General features: G+C 57.6%; 2 protein-coding genes across 4 annotated transcripts; one reads left to right on the top strand and one right to left on the bottom strand.

Moving 5' to 3' along the window:
* Positions 1–7,077: 7,077 nt before the first annotated feature.
* Positions 7,078–11,634, top strand: HMOX2 (heme oxygenase 2; the record flags this gene model as incomplete). The annotated part of the gene is made up of 5 exons (XM_082006613.1): positions 7,078–7,160; positions 8,621–8,738; positions 9,791–10,282; positions 11,306–11,426; positions 11,507–11,634. 5 exons carry the CDS (start codon positions 7,078–7,080, stop codon positions 11,632–11,634), a joined length of 942 nt encoding a protein of 313 aa, XP_081862739.1.
* A 2,568-nt stretch (positions 11,635–14,202) lies between these two features.
* On the bottom strand, positions 14,203–16,051 carry CDIP1 (cell death inducing p53 target 1; the record flags this gene model as incomplete). 3 transcript variants are annotated; one of them, XM_082006542.1, is made up of 4 exons in its annotated part: positions 14,203–14,314; positions 14,877–15,141; positions 15,373–15,522; positions 15,956–16,051. In XM_082006542.1, the coding sequence occupies 4 exons, from the start codon at positions 16,038–16,040 to the stop codon at positions 14,203–14,205; spliced, it is 612 nt and encodes a 203-aa protein (XP_081862668.1). The 3 variants fall into 3 exon arrangements, with proteins under 3 accessions (XP_081862668.1, XP_081862666.1, XP_081862667.1); XM_082006540.1 differs by having other exon boundaries at positions 14,877–15,138; positions 15,956–16,040; XM_082006541.1 differs by lacking the exon at positions 15,373–15,522 and having other exon boundaries at positions 14,877–15,033; positions 15,920–16,040.
* Between the last annotated feature and the right edge of the window lie 3,584 nt (positions 16,052–19,635).

The following is a 19,635-nucleotide window of genomic DNA, read 5'->3' as shown; positions in this document are numbered from 1 at the left end:
CCTCTGGGGAAGAGGCAAAGCCGAGTGACGTTGCGTGGAAAAAGTTTCAGGAGGCTGACAGATATTATCCAGCAGAGAAATCCTTCTGTGGGGAGACTGATGATGTGTGGGGACTGCGGGAAGAGCTTCCGGGTGAGCTCTAACCTTGTCCAGCATCGGAGAATCCACACTGGAGAGAAACCCTTCGCCTGTGCCGAGTGCGGGGAGAGTTTCCGGCAGCGGTCACATCTCATCCAGCACCAGAGAATCCACACAGGGGAGAGGCCCTACAAGTGCTCCGAGTGCGGAAAGAGCTTCAGCATGAGCTCAAAGCTGATCCGGCACCAGGTTACCCACACTGGGGAGAAGCCCTACAAGTGTGCCGAGTGTGGGAAGAGCTTCTCCGGGAACTCGCAGCTCATCCAGCACCAGCGGGTTCACACCGGCGAGAAACCATACGAGTGCAGCGACTGTGGGAAGAGCTTCAGCGTGAGCTCAGCCCTGACACGACACCAGCGGGTTCACACCGGGGAGAAACCCTACACGTGTGTGGAGTGCGGGAAGAGCTTCAGCCAGAGCTCCGAGCTCATGAAGCACCAGCGGGTCCACACGGGGGAGAAGCCGTACGAGTGCTCTGAGTGCGGGAAGAGCTTCACTGTGAGTTCAGCCCTCATCCAACACCGGCGGTTCCACATGGGCGAGCGCCCCTACGGGTGCACAGAGTGTGGAAAGAGCTTCACCGTGAGCTCCCACCTCATCCAGCACCGCCGCTTCCACACCGGGGAGCGCCCCTTTGAGTGCGCCGAGTGCGGGAAGAGCTTCCTGTGGAGATCGGCCCTGCTCCGGCACCACCGGGTCCACACAGGGGAGAGGCCCTACGCCTGCGCTGACTGCGGGGACAGCTTTCGGCAGAGTGCCCACCTCATCCAGCACCGGCGCATCCACACCGGGGAGCGTCCCTATGCCTGTGCCGTCTGTGGGAAGGGCTTCACCGTGAGCTCTGCGCTCCTCCGGCACCAGCAGATCCACAGGGGTGGGGAGCCCTAGGAGGGGTGTGGGGAGCAGTTCGGTCTGATAGCCTGCGAGCATCCCTGGAGAGCAAAGCCCAGGGTCTCTTTCCCCTCGCCCTGCTTGTGGAGGGTGACAGCAATTTCTTTTTAGGAGAACGAGTCCTAAAAGAGAGAGATGGAAGAAGGGAGGAGTCAGTGCAAGGAGCTGAATGGGAGGGTTGGGGAAGAGCGCGTGCCAGAGCAGGGGAAGGAGGTAGTGGTCGGAGGGATAGCTCGTGGGAGAGAGGAGGTAGTTTGAAAAGGCTGGAATATATTTTAGAGGAGGGGAAATACTTTGCCTGTTCTCTGTGCACACGTTTTGGACAATTTACGGAGGGAACACCAACGGGCCCATCTCAGAGCCTGCGACGCTCTGACTAGGTAAACAGCAGCTCTGGCGTTCCCCTCCCCGCCAGGGCCTCGTTCAGAGGCTCCCGGGTACCTTCCTGAGCGCCCCCACCCTGGGGCTGCATTCCGTGTGGGGCGTCCACGGTGATCGCTGCGTGGGCCTGCGCTACTTGGTGGCTGGAGTCGTGTCCCGTCCCCTCCCCCTCCCCGTGGGAGCCGAACCGTGGGGGAGAGCGAGGCGTGATTATTTCTAAACCTGCCAAATAAAACCAGGGTTAAAAGCCCGCGTTTCCGCCGTTCCTGCTTTCCCCGCGCCGCCTTTGCCGCCCGCCCTCCGGCACCGCCTGCGCCTGCGCGGCCTCACGCGCCGGCCGCCCCCGGGGCGGGGCTTCGCGCGACGCTTAAAAGTCGCCGTTGGCTGACGGGGAGGCGCGATGGGGAGGGGGCCGGAGTCCCTTGTGTGACGTCCTCGCGGCCTCCGCCAATCGGTGGCGCCGGCGCGAGCCGTCCGTGGCTCCTGATTCGCCGCGCCGGTACGTCACCCCGCCGTCAATAAATCCAAGGGCGGTCGGGCTGCGCCTTTGTCTCGCGCCGCGGGGCAGAGGGCGGCCGGCGGCGGGTGAGTGCGCGCGGCGCGTCTCCACGGCAACGCAGCCGGGCCGGGGGCTCCGGAGCGGTGCGGGGCCGGGGGTAACGGGCGGGCCGGTACCGGGCTGAGGCCTAGGGACTTCCTCCCGCCGCGGGGCTCTGCGCCGCCGCTTCCCCGCCGAGGGAAGGAGACCAGGCAGGCCGCCGGCCTCCTCGCATCCGGGGGCAGGTGGGCCTGTGTATCCTGCGGCGGGGAGACGCGCGGCCGGGAAACCCCTCCAGGCCGCCTCGGGGCCGTGTCCGTGCGCCTCTGCCTTCCGGCTCCGCGCCGGGCCGGGGCCTGGGAGCAGCGGCCTGCCGTGGCTTTGCTCCCGGCCCTGCGCTGCCCCTTGCCCGGCCAGCCGCGGGGAGGGCTGTCGCGGCCGCCCTTCCCCGGGCCGGGCTGCTGGCTGGGCCGCCGGTGGGGTGCATCGCAGGCCACGGGAGGACGGTCGCCGACAGGCCGTGAGCTGTTCGGCATCCGCAGTGCTGGTCTGCGAGCTGTGTGCTCATGACTAGCCGAGCGCTGGGCCGGCGATTGTCAGGCCTCCCTAAACTCTTCCTCCTGTCTCCACGGGCGAGCGTCTGCACGGCAGCTGAGGAAGCGTGCCAGAACGGTTGCCTCATGGCCCTGCGGTGATTCCTGCTCACAGTGTCTTGTGAAGGATGGCTGAGTCTTTTGGGACAGGAGTCCTGCGCTGGTTTCTCCCCATGATGTGGGAGGCACTTGGCTTTTCTTGGCCCAGGTCTGCTCTGGGAAGAGCTTGAAGGACAAAGGCCTCTGAGGCCTCTTGCTATCCCTGCTTTTCCATTGTTGGGTGAACAAATGTCTTATTCAAGCCCCACGGTGCCTAGCACTTGTATGTACAACATACATCAGCCGTAAGTGCCTGTCACTGGCCCTGCTCGGGGTGCTAGGACAGGCAGGGCAAGCGCTGGCTCTCCCCAGAGCAAAGGCTGATAGAGTCCTGTGTGTCTGTCACACTGCGCTCTTCCTCCCCCAGATCTAACCCTGACTGACTTGCTCCTTGCGGTGTTCCAGACGATGTGAGAGAGGAGATTCCTGATGTAATGCCTGACATGCGGGCCGCTTACCAAAGCGTGGAACTGGGCAAGATCTGTGAACTTACCAGGGTTTTCCCTCCTCAGTTGTTTTGAGGTGCTGGACTGCAGCTCTGGGGGGGTGGAAGTAGCATTTGCATGGGCGCTGCTTGAAGTGTCTTAGACTTGAAGTATTGCCTCACTTCAGGTTGTGTCCAGGTGAAGTCTTAAACTTACCCGGGATCAGGTAATGTAGTAACTTATTCCATGGGTCTCCATTTCTAGCAGCAGCCAGTGCCAAATACCTCCCCAGAGGGAGGAGGAGACGTGAAGATCTCCTGATGTTCTTGCCAGGTTTCCTCTGTGATGACTCTTCAAGCCACTAGGCCTGGAGTTCTGGGGTTTGTCTTCGCTGTTGCAATGCTTGGGTAGGTCCAGGCACACTCTGCTGCTTGTTAAAGCAAGGATGTAAGCTCTGCGTGTGGGGAAATACCTTGAAGTTGCATTTTAGTTGAACAGCAAACATGAACTCTGTACTGCCTGGGTGTTTGTGAATTATTGAACTTCTCCTGAGGGTGCCCAAGCAAAGCCAGGACTTCCTAGTCCTGCTTCTCTGCAGCAACAGTGTCTTACTTCCTTCAAAAGGTGCAGGGTTATTTGGGTTAATTATCTTCCCACTCTGAGGAGAACTGCTGTGCATCTTGAGTGCGAAGCTTGCTGTGGAAATGTGTGCAGGGGCAAACTAATTTCTGGCTCGATGAGATAGGGATATTTTCTCAAAGGGTTTGAACACCTTTATTGGGACAGAAATGTTCGGAATGCTGCGGTGTTCTGTACCAAACCTTCTCTCTACTCTCCAGCCCTGCACTCTGGTAGCTGTTGGATTTCTCCCAAGCAGGCTGCTGTCAGGGCACCGGGGAGGAATGTGTTTACCCTGAACATCAGCCAGGGTCTTGATGAGCAGAGCTCCTTGTAGCAAATGAAACGATGTTCCAGCCTCCGCAGTGGAGGTAGGCAGCTGCTTGAACCTCCCCTTTGGTGTGTAGGACACTGCCTCTTTCAGAGGAGCAGAATGCCCTGAGAAACCAGGGCTTTGACCAGTGATCATGTCGTGGCCTTTCAGTTGCCAGTTTTTTGAATAAAAGCAACGGTCTACGAAAGTAATAATGCTTTTGATTTTCCCTCCTGCAATATCCTAACACTGAGAAAGGACAGGGTTTTGATTTGTGCTGACTTGTCTCTTGAATTCATGGCTCATTAGGGAGGTGTCTAGAGGCAGTATTGGGGAAAAATCTAAGCTTCCGTATTTTCCTGTATGTGTACTGTCCTCAGGCTAAAGAGACTGGTGGTGTCACTGCCCTGCACATTCCTATGGAGATAAATGTTGTCAGACTGAGCCTTTACAAAAAAAAGCTGCGGGAGACACAAGTCTGAGAGTACACCAAAGTTCTTAAATGATTTTTTTGCACGCTCACCCCTTCTTTGAACAGCAGACATTGCTACTGGAACAATAATTCAATTGTGATCAATTGTGCTTCTACAAGACTAGTAGCAGGCTTGGGTAAAGGCTTCTGAGACCCCCACAGATACCCCCTGTGTAGCATGGAGAGCAAAGCTCCAGTGTTGGTGGGTGCTGCTAAACACGGGTGTGATGAGTGGCGTGGGTGTGGAGGCTGTAACCAGTAAGATTGCAGACTTGTCTTGTACAAGGATGATCTCGGGAGTCATGCCATGTATGTCTGACCATTGGGAGCCTCTGACTGTTGCTGCTATAACTACTAGTTTCTGAGGCTTAATCTGGTGTGTTCCTTTTGGTTGGATTTAATGTCTACCTTCAGGCTCCTTCCAGGGCAATGAACAGTGCTGAAGAGTCATCTTTGTAGCTCTCCTTTTACCTGCTGCTTTCTACGGCTGTTGCGGACCTGGCAGTGCGCAGAGGCAGTGCACGCTTCCTCCAGGACTCTGGCTCCCTGGAAGTATAAGATAAATCAGAAGCAGTTAATCTAGTTTAATTTTGGAGTCTGCATTTCTTGAGCAGTGCCTGGCCTGAAGTAAGCTGAGCAGGAAGCCGGGCTGTCATCAGAACTTGTGCATCTGTATGGGAGGAGGCTGGCTGGCTCTGCTGTGGGGCAAGCAGGCTGTTGCCCCCTGTGCCCATGTCAGGCTCCTGCCTGAGCCCTGGGCAGGTTTTTTTGCCTCTTTGCTTTGGTTTCCCTTCCCCACAGCGGGCATTTCCCGGTCTTTGAAGCTGAAGCTGTGTGATGAGTGGGGGTAGGTCCCGTTTGCTGTGGAGGTGCTTGCTGTTCTAGTGACTGAGCAAATAGACAATACAGCACCTGAACCTGGTTTCCCCAAATACCTCTGAGCCCTTGTGCTGGTGAGCCTTTCTGCTCCAGCTGCATCATCCTGCCCTAAACTTCTCTACCCAAGGGATGGTGAGGCTGCGCCGTGTCCCATCCTGCGGGGCAGGGCAATGGGGATGGAGGGCTGCCACCCCTAATGACTTTCACTGCTGCACTGGGCTGGCTTGCGTCACAAAGTGGTATGTTTTGGTCAGTCCTCCCCTTGGGGAAGGCTCTGTCCCAGTGAGCCCAAAGGCTGCATGATCACAGGAGAAACTTTCACCCTGGCGCTGTGGCCCCAAGACTGGGTGCTGTGCCTGAGCCGGGGGGCGGGGGGGGATTTCACGGTGCTGCACCCGGGCATGGGTGCTCAGAGCCGCTCCTGGCAGAGTCCTGTGCCAGAGTGTGGAGGGCAGGGAGAGTGGCTGTACAACAGGGCTTACAAACTCGGAGGGGGAGGAACTAGAGGGCAGTTAATTGATAACTGGTGTGCTTTGCATGGGCTGGGGTGTGCTGCTGCTGGCTCTGTGCTAAGGAGCTCGGCCAGCTCGCAGCTGCTTGCCGGCTGTTCTTCCAGCCCCCAGACATGGGCCAAGCAGCGAGCCTGCGGGTGCAGCCTGCCGAGGGGGGCTGAAGTGGAAGAGCTTGAGGGGAGGCTCTCTTATAGTCAGTGCTTTCTGAAGAGCCAGCAAGCAGCTTAGTTCCTTCCTCATCTGGCAAGGCTGCCAGTCAGGCTGTGGTGCTTCTCCGCACAAAGCTGATTACAGGTCCATTTTATAAATGAGGTGGCTGGATTTCTGGCTTAACAGGGGTGTTTTGCTGGCGTAAGCCAGGTGTCTTACTCCTGCTTCTGAGTGTGTCTTGTGCATCCTGCTACATCCGAGGAGACTTTTTTTTTTTCCTTTTGCAAAAGGGGAGGGTGATCCCAGTTACTTCTGGGGTTTGAAGTAAACCCCATTAGGCAGCAGAGGAGTGTGTGAGTGGTAGCAGGAGCTATCTGCCGCTCACTCTGTTCAGAGGGCAGCTCCTTTGACTCTTTGTGGAGTACAGCCCAGGGAAGGCAGAGCAGGGAAATCTGCTGTGAAACAGCCTGGGAAACAAGGCTTTTGTTTCCTCTGTGAGCTGCTTGACTTCAGAACTTAGCTGGCCTCTCACTGTTGCTTTCTTCCAGGGGAGGCTCCATACTGCTGTGGAAATAAGGTTGCTTGTTCTTCCTCTTGACTGAAGGAGAGGTGCTTCCCTTTCCAGTTACTCTGCTCAGAGTCTGACATGGATGAGACATTTGGCAGCACCAGTGGAAAACAGCTTGCTCACAATTTCGATGCAGGTGGCTAGTGTGGAGGTCCTTGGCCATCTTCAGCCAGCAGCCAACCTGAAGTGGGAAACCTAATGCAGGCTGCTTGCTGTGTTGTTGGTCTCCTCTGAGGTTAATGTTTTGTGAACTGGGTGTTAGTGCTGAGGTTCACCTGAGGCAGCTGAAGCTGAACAAGCACTGCTTCCTTGAAAGTGCCTCGTGTGCAGTGGGAATGGCCAGTGGCTGCTCCTCACCATGCTGTCTGGTGGAACAGTTCAGAGGCTCCTTGCTAGACTGCTCAACATTTCACACCTGTCCCTTTGCTAAAGGCAGCTTCCCTTAAAAGCCTTCTCTAATTTTGCCTTTCAGATTGTCTGATCTCCAGCACTGACCAGCCATGCCATCAACTACGGAGGCCTCAGAGGGCGGAGAAGAAGGGGAAATCTTACGCTATGAGGAAACAGAAGATGACAATGTCAGGTGAGTCCTGTCTCGCAACATGGCACGGGTACAGTCTTGGTCGAGGCAGGAGACCTTCGAGGTAAAGGAGTGATCTTTCTCCTCATCTGAAAAGGAGTAAGGGACTCCAGTAGGTGATTAATCAAATATATGTGCCGTAAAATCTGTTTAATCAAACTGTACTGGACGGGATGGGAAGGAGCGATCTGGCTAAGGCTGACAACAAGCAGTTGTTTTTTTAGTCTCTACTATCAAACTCACATTTCAGAAACGCTTTGGCCATTTGTCAGTTGTGATTGTGCCTTCCTGACCAAGGTGAGCCAGTTTTCCATGGCCTGCTGGGCAGTCTCATGTGACAGCAGCTTCTTTTGAAAGATGACTCTAGAGGTGAACTCTGCTCCAGTGAGCTGCCTCTCTTGCCTTTGCAGAATACCCACTGGTCTAGGCAAGAATATTTTTCTTGGAGGTTAGTTTAAAAAACAAATTCACAGACATGCTCTAAAAGCCAAGGCTTCAAACTTGGGAAATGGGCAGGGTGAATAGGGTGCTTCCCAGAATACCTAGATAGGCTAGTTGACCTCTCTTTGAGTTGACAGGCTCAGTTCCGTGAGAAGTTAATGCTCCCCTGGCTCTCCCGGCACATCCAGGCCTTGTCTAGCCTGTTGGCTGCTGTGTTCAGCCACTCAGTGGGTCTGGAATGCTCAAAGTCTGTCTCTTACAGCTAACGCGAGTGTGCTGTCTGTAGCAAACTAGTCTTAAAAACTAGTTTTTAAGTAAGGTGCACTTTGGCATAATTTTGAATGAGTGTAGGTGTTGATAACTCTGGACCGAACTCCAGGTAGGAGTAACCTAAAATCATAGATTTTTTTTTTTTTTTGGAAAGACAACTTGTAGCCTGCAAAAAGAGAATAAATAAATTTTTTAAGGGTGTTCTTGCCCTGTTTTGCCATTCAGCTGTCACCTCTTCTCCAGCAGTTGATACCCAAGATGGAAAAGCTAGGGTCCTGCCTGTGTATGCATCTGCTCTTATCTGAGCCTTTCTCCTTCTCCAGAGTGACCATGGAACAGCGGGTACCACCAAGGCTCCTGTGCCCTTTAGCCTGCCCTGGTAGTTGCTCTTCATGTGCTCAAGGACTCTTTTTGTAGTATTGTTGGGGCTCACGTGGGTGAGAAGCAAAAGTAATGGTGCAGGGATCAGAGGATCCTTGGCAATTGCTTCAGCATCCTGGGTCTGAGCCCCTGGTAAGCCCCAACCCTCCCAGAATGGCAAAGTCTGGTTGGCACATGGACACCCACATCTGGACACCGCAGCCTCTGGCTGCTTCCTCCTGGTGGTGCCAGCCTGTGGGGCTGGCCTGAGGGATCCCACCTTCTTCAAACTGGGCCCGAGATGGTAGGGAGTGGGGACGTCCCATGGCAGGGACAAATTCATTACCGCATGTGGAAGTGGGGTGAAAGGTGCTCTCCCTGTTTGCCTGCAGTCCCACGGACCTTTCAGAGCTTCTGAAGGAGGGGACTAAGGAATCCCACGACCGTGCAGAGAACACTCAGTTTGTCAAAGACTTTCTGAAAGGGCGGATCAAGAAGGAGCTCTTCAAGGTGAGTGCTGCTCTGCTCCCGTGGCAGAGAAGCTCTTTGACATACCCAGTGACTGACGCAGACCCTGAGGCAGAGCCTCACAGCCCTGTATGTAGGGGTGGGGAGGAATCCAGTTTGTATGTATGTGGTGCAACTGAATAGTCGAAACTACGGGAGGACCCTTGTCCGTGTCTCCTGCCTGATGTATCCTACAACTGGGACCCAGCGGGGTGAGGACCACACTGGCCCAGCACAGATTTACTTAGGTGGAAGTGCTGGGCTTCCGGCCACGCATCTGCTAGCCGCTCAAGGCAGATGTGCTGCAGCACAGATACTGGTGGCATAAGCTGTTAGGAGTGAAATCCTGGTGGGATTACAGCACTTATTCCATCTCTGGAGACTAGGCTGTTTTCCACAGACTTCAGTCGGATCGCTTTCTGGTTTGGGTCTGAGCAGCACTGTGTGATCCTGAAGATCTTGGCATATAGAGTAGTCTCCTATAGCACAAGGCTGTTGGTGCTAGTTGTACCTTTTGGATGAAGTTAGTCCCTGTGCCTTGCTCTCACAATGACAGGAGACCCAGAGCATGCAGCCGGCAACATTAGACTAATTCTTAACATTGCCTGCAGAGCACAAGCTGTTATGAACACAGGTATAGAGTCATAGAATCATTTAGGTTGGAAAAGACCTTTAAGACCATCGAGTCCAACCATTAACTGTAACGCTGCCAAGTCCACCACTAAACCACGTCCCTCAGTGCCACGTCTCCACGTCTTTTTAAATACCTCCAGGGACGGTGACTCAGCCACTTCCCTGGGCACCCTGTTTTAATGCTTGACAACCCTTTGGGTGAAGAAATTTTTCCTAAAGTCCAATCTAACCCTCCCCTGAAGAGAAGAACCTCTGATCCTTCCAATTTTACATTCTTGATGCAGGCTCTCTGGGCTGGTTTTGTGTCAAGCCTCGGGGTTTCCTCCTTGTTTACCCCAACTTCATCCTGGGGGGAGTAGTCACAAGGTGTGATGTGCTGATGTAGTGAACGGCTTCTCACATTAGTTCTGCTTTGCCCACAGCTGGCCACCGTGGCACTTTACTTCACATACTCTGCTCTGGAAGAGGAAATGGATCGCAACCAGGACAACCCGGTCTTTGCTCCTCTGTATTTCCCCCTAGAGCTTCACCGGAGAGAAGCGTTGGTCAAAGACCTGAAATATTTCTATGGAGAAGACTGGAAGGAGAAGATCCAGTGTTCAGAGGCAACTCAGCACTATGTGGACAGAATCCATCATGTGGGACAGCACGAGCCAGAGCTGCTAGTGGCTCATGCTTACACACGCTACATGGGAGACCTCTCAGGTGGCCAAGTACTGAAGAAGGTAGCCCAGAGGGCCCTGAAGTTGCCCAGTACTGAGGAAGGGATTCAATTCTACATGTTTGACAACGTTTCCAATGCACAGCAGTTCAAGCAGCTCTACAGAGCAAGGATGAATGCTCTGGACTTGGACAGGAACACCAAGGAGAGGATCGTGGAAGAGGCCAACCGAGCCTTCAGATTCAACATGCAGGTACTAACTCCCTTGAGCCCCTGTATGTGTAGGTGCTGCTGCTTTCAGGTCTGGGCCAACCTTTAGGTCCAGGTTAATTCAGTCAAACTGCTCATCCAGACAAAGTGGTTTGGGTCTGAGACCACCAGAACTTCTCCATCTGCTAGGGGTGGGATTCTGGTTTGAATAGCTCTGCCAGTAGCTTCTGGAAATGTGGCTGGTGTTGGGTAGGAATTCCTCCCATGCTCCAACACCACAGCCAAGCCTTTGATTAGGGCAAAATTGAGATTACTTCCCTGCAGGATTCCCATGGGCTGTGTGGTTCTGAAGCAGCAGGGAGAGCAGAGCTCTCGCTCTGAGACAGCCTCAAACTGTTTGAGCATATTGCACCACACTGGTCACAATTAATCTCCTGTCTCACATCTGACATGTTGCCTGATGGCCAAAAACTTCTGTATGGCTCTTGTTTCTTCCCATAGTATTTGTGTTTCATAAAACCTGACTGAGCTGCCACCCTGCCCCAGGGGAACAAACATAGTCTTAGCTCCTGTGGAGAAGCTTTAATCTGTGCCTATAGCAGGTCATTGTGGTTTAAGCCGGTCAGAACCGTGGTGGGATGCGGTTGGCTCCTTTTTCATGATCCTTAACGGAAACCCCTGGCAGTAGAGCTGGAGGGGCAGCCTGACCATGGCACGGAGAGGAGCGGTGATTCCCAGAGAGTGTCTGCAGCAGGGAGGGGGGAGTGTGTTGCCTCGTGCTCCGACCCGCAGCAGGCTGGAAGGTGAATGGCAGGGTGATGCTGCTGTCTCACTCCTTGTGTCTGACCTGATGCTCCCGGATTGGGCTGTGCCTTCTCAGAGCCATAGCATGTGCCAGATGTCCCCGCAGGTCTGCCTGCAAGGCGCTCTGAAATGAGTAGCAAATGCTGTCTTTGGGAGCAGCGAGGCAGCAGTGGCTCTTGCCTGTTGCCCAGATTGCTGGAGGGGTTGAGGTGAAAGCTGCCTGGTTCAGCCTGCTTCATCCACTCGCCGTCACCTCCTGCAGGTATTTGATGAACTGGATAAGACTGGCAGGTCGCTGACAGAAGAAGCCCAGGACGGCGGCTTTCCGCTCCACGATGGAAAAGGAGACCTACGCAAATGCCCTTACTATGCAGACAAGCTAGGTAGGTCATGGGCAACCACCGAGCTGCCACGCACGTACGGCACAAGACTTGCAGCGCTAACGGTGCTTTCTGTGTTCTAGCAGGCAAGGCAGGACCCGGCTGCCCCTGTCATGCTGCCGTGGCCTTGGCAAAGCAGCCCCTAGTGCAGCTGATCCTGGCGGCCTGCGTCGCTGTGGCAGCAGGAGCTGCGGCGTGGTACATCATGTGATGGGCAGAGCGGCGCGTGGCTCTGAACGGCGGCAAGGGGAGAGGCACGCCCCGTCCTTCCTCCACCTGTTCCCTTGCTGTTGGTGGTGAGTTGACTGCAGGGTGGAAGTAAGAAAATAAACAGGAATCCTCCTGTGGGACTGTCAAAGACTCTTTGCACACCAGGGATGCAAGCACTGTAATAGAACGCCTTTAGCTGACTAGTGTATAGGACCAATGCGATGTGAGGATTCCAGGTCAGCGCTGCCCTACCCAGGCTGGGGCAGCTTTAAGGCTAGAGGTGTCCTGTCCTGTACTGGCAAAGGCTTCACCCGCTTGGCTTTTCATCCTATTCCTGGGAGCGGTTGCTGGAGGGACTTTCCTGCCCTGGGCTGGCACCCGAGAACGCGTCATCAGTCTTTTCAGTGAAGAGCACTCGCTTTCCTACCCTGAGAAAGGGACGCTTCAGTGGTGCTGCAGGGGCTGGGCCCTGGGGCCCGTAGCTCAGAGGAGTGTCCTGTGTGGTGCAGTGGCCCTGTTAGGAAGGTCCCTGCACATGGGGACAGGCCTGTGTGTGTGGGTGGGGGCATGAAGGTGACAAATGGCTACTGTGCAACACTGGGGCTCTGGGTTGGGGTGGGGTTTTTTGGGGTTTTTTGTTTTCCTGAAGCCTTGACTGGAATAAAAAGTTGCAATGCTGCCGCTGGGGAAAGCCAAAAGCACATCACTGGGAGGAGTGAGCTGTGCCAGGAGGTAGGTCTGCGGGGGGCTGCGGATGGCGGGGGAGGAGGTTGATGGGGAGAAGCAGTGTGGGTAACGGCTCCCATGCCGTTGTACGTGTCTCTGAGCCATGCGCTGCCCTTACACCCCACCCCGTCCCTGCTGCCTCCCCTAAGGTTTCCCCCAGCTCCTGGGGGGAGGGGACCCACTGCCCCTACTCAAAGGGGCAACGCTGTGAGGGCCTGGGGCTCTCTGCTGGTGAGGGGCTCCTGCTCTGTTGGGGGCAGAGCTTCCCTGCAGGCTGCCCCTTGCTCCCCGGTTCCTGGTGCTCTGCTGGGCCTCAGGCAGGCCCTGGGCTCGGTGACATGGGTGCCCCTCTGCCTCCCTCCGGCCCAGGCCTACGGGGCTCTTCTCCTCTTCAGCCTCTTCTTGTGCTTGGGCACGAGGGGAGGGAGGCCCTGAGGAGCAGAGCTGGGGAAGCCCCAGCTGCAGCTGTGGGCAGGGCAGGGCAAGCTCCTGCTCTTCCTCCAGTGCTCCAGTTCCACCCCTGCCCTCCCTCCTCATCCTCAGCACCCCTGGGGGCAGGTCTGCAGGGGTTTGGAACAGGGGGTGAAGAAAAGATACACACAGGGTTCAGGGTCTGTTATTTATTTACATAAAAACACTGACTGGTGCCACAGTTCCACCTCTGAGCAAACGGCCTGTGCAGGCCAGGCTGTGGTTGCAGACCTGCGTACCGAGAGGCCCCCCTGCTCTGGGGGCTGCACGCTCCAGCTGCAGGGGCTGGGGCCCCAGGGAGGGTGACAATGGCTCCCAGGCCCTCTTGCCCTCATCAGCCATCAGGCTGCTGGCAGCTGCTCACCCCCTTCCCTCTGCCCCATATCAAGTGAGCTAAAAATAAACCCTGACACCCACATGCAACGAGGAACCCTGCAAGGTGTGGCCGTGGTGGTGGCAGGATGGGTGCTGTAGGGAGAGCACCCACAGACCCCCACGGGGCTGGGGCTCTGCTCCAGTGCTGTGAGCCCACGGCAGCCTGGTCACACACTCCTCTAATCTACAGCGCCAGGGCAGGTAGGGACATGCCAGCTGCATTTTCATGAACGCTTTGCTGGGTGGGTGAGGAACTGCCAGGGGCTTTTCCCTCCCCGAAGGAGCCACAGCAGGGGCAGGGGGAGGCGCACGCGGCTGGAGCGGCCACGCTGGCAGGACGGCGGTGCTGATGGAGGGTGCAGGGCTGCAGTCCCAGGGCAAAGCAGCTGCCATTTCCCCTCACCGTGCCTTGAAGGTGGTTCTGCCTGCCTCTCCTTGGGAAGGGGCTTTGCCTACCAGCTGCACACTGATGGGGCTGGAGAGGGCTGTGAACCACGCCTGGCCCCCCCCCCCATCTCCTCCACACCAAGCCCCCTCCTCAAAGCCGTGCTGCCTACCCTTGGTGCTGTGGGCTCCCCTCCTGGGCTGCAGGTGCCCCTCTGCCTGCAGCAGCTCCCTCTCAGAGGACAGGCAGGCACCCCTGCTGCTCTTCCCCGGGTTGCTCCAGGCAAGAGGGGACTTGCTACCATCCTGGAGCATAAAAGGGTGCAAGAGGGCTGCCCCGCACTCCTGGCATGCTGCAGGGCAGCCCCATACGCAGCATCCAGGGCCTGGACCCACCTCCCCGTGCACCTGCGCCAGCGTCGCCAATCCAACCGTTCACAGCGAGGACCGGAGCTGGGGGAAGGTGGTCGCAGCTCTGGGCGGGAGGGAGCCGGGGATACATACACACACACCGCTGGAGGGGTAAGCGAAGGAGTGTTGCACACGCGTAGACTAGGACGGCAGCAGGAGAGGGGCCGGTGTCATTCCAGCGGCTCAGGCTCCCGGGGTGCTGTTAGCACATGCGCTTGTACGTGTAGATATAGGCCTTGCAGTTGGGACACGTGTGTGTCACATCCTTGAAGTCATCAAACAGGCAGGGGATCAGGCAGCAGCAGAGATCACACCTGGAGCACAGGAAGAGGCAGAGTGCTGTGAGCTCCGGCACACTCGGGGTTTGCCCTGGGGCATGGGCAAGAGAGGCAAGTACTCACGCTGCGAGCCAGCCCTGACCCCCTGCTGCTGCGAAGGGCAGCACAAAGCACCCTGCCCCTTGGGCAAACGCTTCGTTAGCGAGTGGTCACGCACCTCTCAGCAGGAAGGGAGAGCCTGGTGAGGTGCACACACGCGCTGAGGCCTGACCAACCTCCACCACTGGGGCAGGGACGAGTGCCCCATCCCTTCCCGCAGCCCTGTTGCTACCAGCCCGTGGCTTGGCAGAGCCGCAGGTTCTGGGCTCAGGGATGGAGAGTTCCTGCGCCGATGCCAGGCTCTACAACAGGCCTTTGGCGGTGGCACCTTCCCCTCCCCTGGCAGGAGCCCAGGTCTCCAGACACTGTCACACCAGGGACCCAGCTGCTGCCCCCATAACGCCCAGCAGCTTGGGCAAGGCTGCCGGCATCGGGGCCAGCAGGGCAAAGTGCCCACCATCACCACGGGGCTGCTGGCGGCTCTGCTCGCAGCACCTACCCCACGAAGCAGCAGAAGAAGCCAAGAAGGAAGCTCATGAGCCCAATCTCGTAGGTGATCTTGGTGGTGATGGCTTGCTGGCAGTGGGGACACACTGTCTGCACGGGAGCGCCCTGGAAGATCTCGCCCTGCAGCACCGTCACTGTGGTGGCAGCCCCTGATGGGACGAGGACTGTTGCCGTGTGGCCACCGGGTGAGGGGTAGTGGCCCGGGGCAGGGTAGTAGCCCATGGGTGGGTGAGGGCCCGGGGGTGGGTAATAACCTGCTGGGAATGAGAAACACGCACACGTGAAACCTCTTCGTACGCAGGAGGAGAGGCCGGATCCTTACGGCGGGCGGGGGGGGTGACAACGCACCCTGCTCCAGGCTGCCCCTCACCTGCAAGGCCCTGACAGCAGCCCCCAGCCCCCTCCTGTTCCCCCCACGCTCCCTGGGGCACTGGGCGACGTGTGCGTCGGGGGGTCCTCGCCCATCAGCAGCCCCTCGCAGTACTCACCAGGTGGCACGTAGGGCCCGGAGCCATCTGTGGGCATGTGGGGGGGCACGAACCCCAGCTGCGAGGGCGGCTCATATGGGGGGGGCCCAAATTCAGGAGGGGGAATGGGAACCCCCTGGGGCTGGCCCACGACGACGGGAGCGACACCATCTGAAAGGAAAAAAGAGTCAGCAGCCAGGGCGGGAGGCGGCAGAGCCGATGGGGAGATGGCGGCTTGGCTGAGAGGTGCAGGGAGCCGGCCCCAGCAGGGAAGGGGGATGCAACATGGGGCGGGGGGCCTGCAGGGAAGGTGGGGGGATCTCTGACCAGGGTAGGGACAGGGCTTGGGCACGGGGACGTGCCTTGGTGCCCAGCAGGCAGTTTTCTCCAGGGCACCTTCGTGGACCCCCACCACCACAACTTGTGTGCTGGGCTGCTTGGAGCACACCCTGATCCCCAACCTCTGGGCCCCGAGAAGCCCAAATTCTCCCCACGTTACCCTCAGCAGCGAGCGGAGCCAGGCTCTGAGCAGGGGCAGAGCTGCAAGGAGAGGCCAGGGCCAGGGTACTCCTAGGGAAACCGCACACCCTGGGACCCTCAATACCTGCCGCAGGCGGCGGGCCATGCTTCTCTTCTATCAGCGGTGCCGAGGGGCCGCCCGGGTAGGGTGGCGGAGGGTCGTTGGACATGGTTCAGGGCAGCCCTGCAAGGACAGAAGCCTTTAGAAGAGACGCTGGCCTTTGGCTGCACACAGGCCCCTGCCCGGAGCTGCGCGGTGCTCGGGGATGGAGGTGGCACCACCTCTGAACCGGCCTCAGCCCTGCTCCGGGCAGAAACAAGGCTGTGGCCCCAAAACTGGACAGGCTTTGACCCAGGCAGCAAATCCCAGGGGTAACATCTTCCTGCCGGCTCCGCAGGGCTTCCCCTGTAAACGCCCACACGCGGCAAACGGCAGCTCATTGCTGTCGCTCTCGGCTGTGTGGCCCACGTGCCGGGGCAGTACCGGGCTGGAAGCTGCTCTGCCACGTGCCTTGGCTGCGGCGTTACAGGATCAAAGATGGCAAAGAGCTGCCCACGCTGCCCACAGTCCCCCCGCTCCACCCAGCAGAGCGACATGTGATGCTGCGCCCCGAGGGGAAGGCAGGACCCCCTGAAGCCTGAAACACAGACTCTGGGGCGGAAGATGCAAACCCACAGAGAGCATCTCTAAATGCTCTCATCGAGTGAGTTAAGGTAAGACCATCTTTAACAGCTGAGACATTATTTTCCCTGGGGTAAAATCTACCTGTGCTCTTCCTTGCAGCAAAGAGCTCAAAGGCCTCGACAGAGCTGAGAAATACAATTCTTCTGAGCAGTGTAGGTTGGAAGCTGGCTTGCCCCACCGAATCTGTGCGGAAGGAGACAGCGAGCGAGTTACAGAGACGGAGAAGCCACTGCTACAGCACTGCCTTGGCTGCCACACCAAACCCCCTCCCCGGCGCGGGCATGGGGAGAGCAGCTCTGGGCAGGAACCTCCCCACACATGCCCCCTCGATGGCAGGCAGGAGCCTACGTGCCCTCGGCACGCGGAAAAGCCCCACCGACACGCTCTGAACACCAAGGAAGTGCAACGGCATTGAGAAACCTGGTTTCTCTGTTTACTCTGGCTCAGTTATATCTGGTAGGATGTGACTAAATGGGGAAATACAAATGAGAGGCTGTTCACTTGGTGCTTGGGAAGGCTGCCATCAGGCGTGGGACACGGTGACATTGCTGTCAGAGCCCAGGGAGCAGCGCTAGGAGCTCCCCTTAGGGTCTGAGCAGCTACCCAAGCCCCCCATCCTTCATCCCCGATGGGCCAGGAGCAAATGTGGCCCTGTTTGTCCCGCTCCCCTTGGTGTCCTGCTCTCCTCGAGGCAAGTCAGCACGCTGCGAAGGTGGTGCTTCCCAGCCAGTCCCGCAAGGTCCCACTCCAGCAGCTTCCAACTGAGCAAGAAAAACATACCTAGGCTACAACCACCCTGCAAAAATCCCACAGGCACAGCCAGGGCAGCTCTGGACCCCAAGAGATGGCCGCACTAGGCGGTGCTGCCACACTCCCCCCCCAGGCATGGCTGGCAAGGCTGCCAGGCAGCCCTGGCGAGGCACAAACTGGCTGCTCAGCCCCAGAGAGCTCAGGGCTGGAGCGGGGCAGCACCCCGCTGCAGTCACTGCTTAGGGAGGAGAGGCAGCGAGGCTCCCTCCGGTCCTGGTGCCAATGCCACCTGCTGGGCAACCCGCCTGGGGCACGCCAACCTCCATGGCATGGCACGGCTCAAGCCTCCGCAGGCAGCGGGCCAGGCAGCGAGCACTGCCCCAGCCCTGCCTGCATCGCAGGTGCGCCCGGAGAGGTGCCTGTGGGGCACGGCCACCTCCAGCTGCGGCTGCTGGGCCAAGGGAAGCCAAGGCCTCAGCAAACAGGGGAAGGAAGAGCCACCTCTCCCCGTCCTGCTTGGCTTCGCTTTATTCCACGCCTGTTTTCCTCGCTCAGGCTCCCTGCATCTGAGGGGCCTCCTGCAAGGTGGCAGGAAATCTAATCAGGTCACAAGGCTGCAGAGGAGCACCGTTACCCGTTGCTGATGACGGAGCAGCATGCCGATACCCCCCGAGATGAGCAAAGCCTGGACTGGCATGGGGTCTCCCCAGGATGTCTGTATTTACTGACTAGTATTTCTCCCTGGAGGTCTGAAGTGGTATATTGCAGACACACAGCTTCAAAGTGCAATACAAGAGTGGCTGGGGGTCATCTTCCTCCTGCTTTTCTTTTTTTTTTTTTCCTCCAATGTCTTCCTGAAGAGCCAGGAAAAGGGGAGCTGGCCCGTGCAGTGGCACCGAGTGCCTCCAGGCAGAGGAAAGCACCTGAAGTGCAGTGCACTGCAGAGCCCTCCTTCTCCTTCAGTGACCTAAAAAGCTACAAACTGGGCCATGCTCTTTTTAGCTTCACTGGGGATGTAAAGAAAAGGAGGACTTACTCTTCTGAACGTAGCCAACCAACCCACCCTGCGCACCCAGGAGCCTTGGACCATGCCTGCAGGGCTCCCAGCCCAGCCGGAGCATCCCCAAGTCCTTACCGGGGGACACCAACCTGCCAGGGAGCTTTCCTTGCCCCGGTGGGCCAGCTGAGCCCACAGCTTTTCTAAGGTAACAGATCCCCTCCCACTGCTGCTCAGATGCTGCCCTCCCGTAACTTAACATCTTTCAACACTCCCCGGCTTTTCTTCCCCCGTCATCAAAGCAGCTGGCGAGGAAACTCGGGAGACAAGGAGACCAAGAGGCAATCCCACCCCACTGCAACACCCATCAGATGAAGCAACAGCCCCAGACCGAGACAGCAATTAATCCTGACACCTTGACCAGCAGGAAAACGCAGCCACGAGGGCAACAGCCAGTGCATCTCGGAGCCACGCAGGTACGGGGATGAAGGAAGCTTCAGAGGCCGCAGAGCTGTTCTGCTCGTACTTGGCAGGCTCAGTCACTCTCAACGCAATATCCTGCTTATTAAGAGAGATCTGTAAAGAGCAAGACTTTGGCTGTGTGCCCTTCCCGGGGGGAAAAGAAATCCTGTTGCTTTTAAGCCTCTTAGAAGCTGTTTCTCCTGTGCTTTTATTTTAATGCGAGAAGCATAAAACCCACCCCAGCCCACTTCCACCAGAGAGCTCTGGGGGGAGCTGGAGGGCACCCGGCTTCCCCTCCGCGCTGGGTGGGAGCCATCCCGGGACATCACTCACCGCCCTGGCACAGACGACCCTGCCGTATTCCCTCTCAGAAGCAACGTGGCCACAGCAAAGCAACCCAGATCCTCGCCCTCGTACGGCAAAGCGGAGAGGCAGCACTGCTCTCGGGACCGAGCTCGCAGCACCCCTGCAAAGGGGACGAATTTCCCTGAGCAGCACCCGCCGGGAGCAGCTGAAGCAGGGTGACGGTATCTGCACACAGGCAGGTGAGCTGGGAAGATGCAGCCTTTAACGAAAAACACAGCAGTATTTTGAATCAAAACACGATCCCTAGAATCACATAAAAAGGACTCTTGCTGCCGGCCATTTCTGGTTTTACCCGCCAGCTTTCGGCAAAGCTGACCGACTTCGCTCCCTCCGTCTTGCAAAAGGAAATGACTTTCCCTCCCCACGGCACCGCCACAGAGGGACAGACTGGCAGTCCGGTGGCAGGTCACAGCAGAGGCTTCACGGCACGTGGAGCCTGGTGCGCCCTTCCCAGGGAGGAAGCCCCGGCAGGCTGCGCTTTGCCCAGGATCTCCAGCCACCCATG

This window comes from Phaethon aethereus (genome assembly GCF_964289735.1).
Source record: "Phaethon aethereus genome assembly, chromosome: 15".
Classification (NCBI taxonomy): domain Eukaryota; kingdom Metazoa; phylum Chordata; class Aves; order Phaethontiformes; family Phaethontidae; genus Phaethon; species Phaethon aethereus.
Note: the sequence above shows the minus strand (reverse complement) of the source record. Positions and strands in the feature narration are given on the sequence as shown.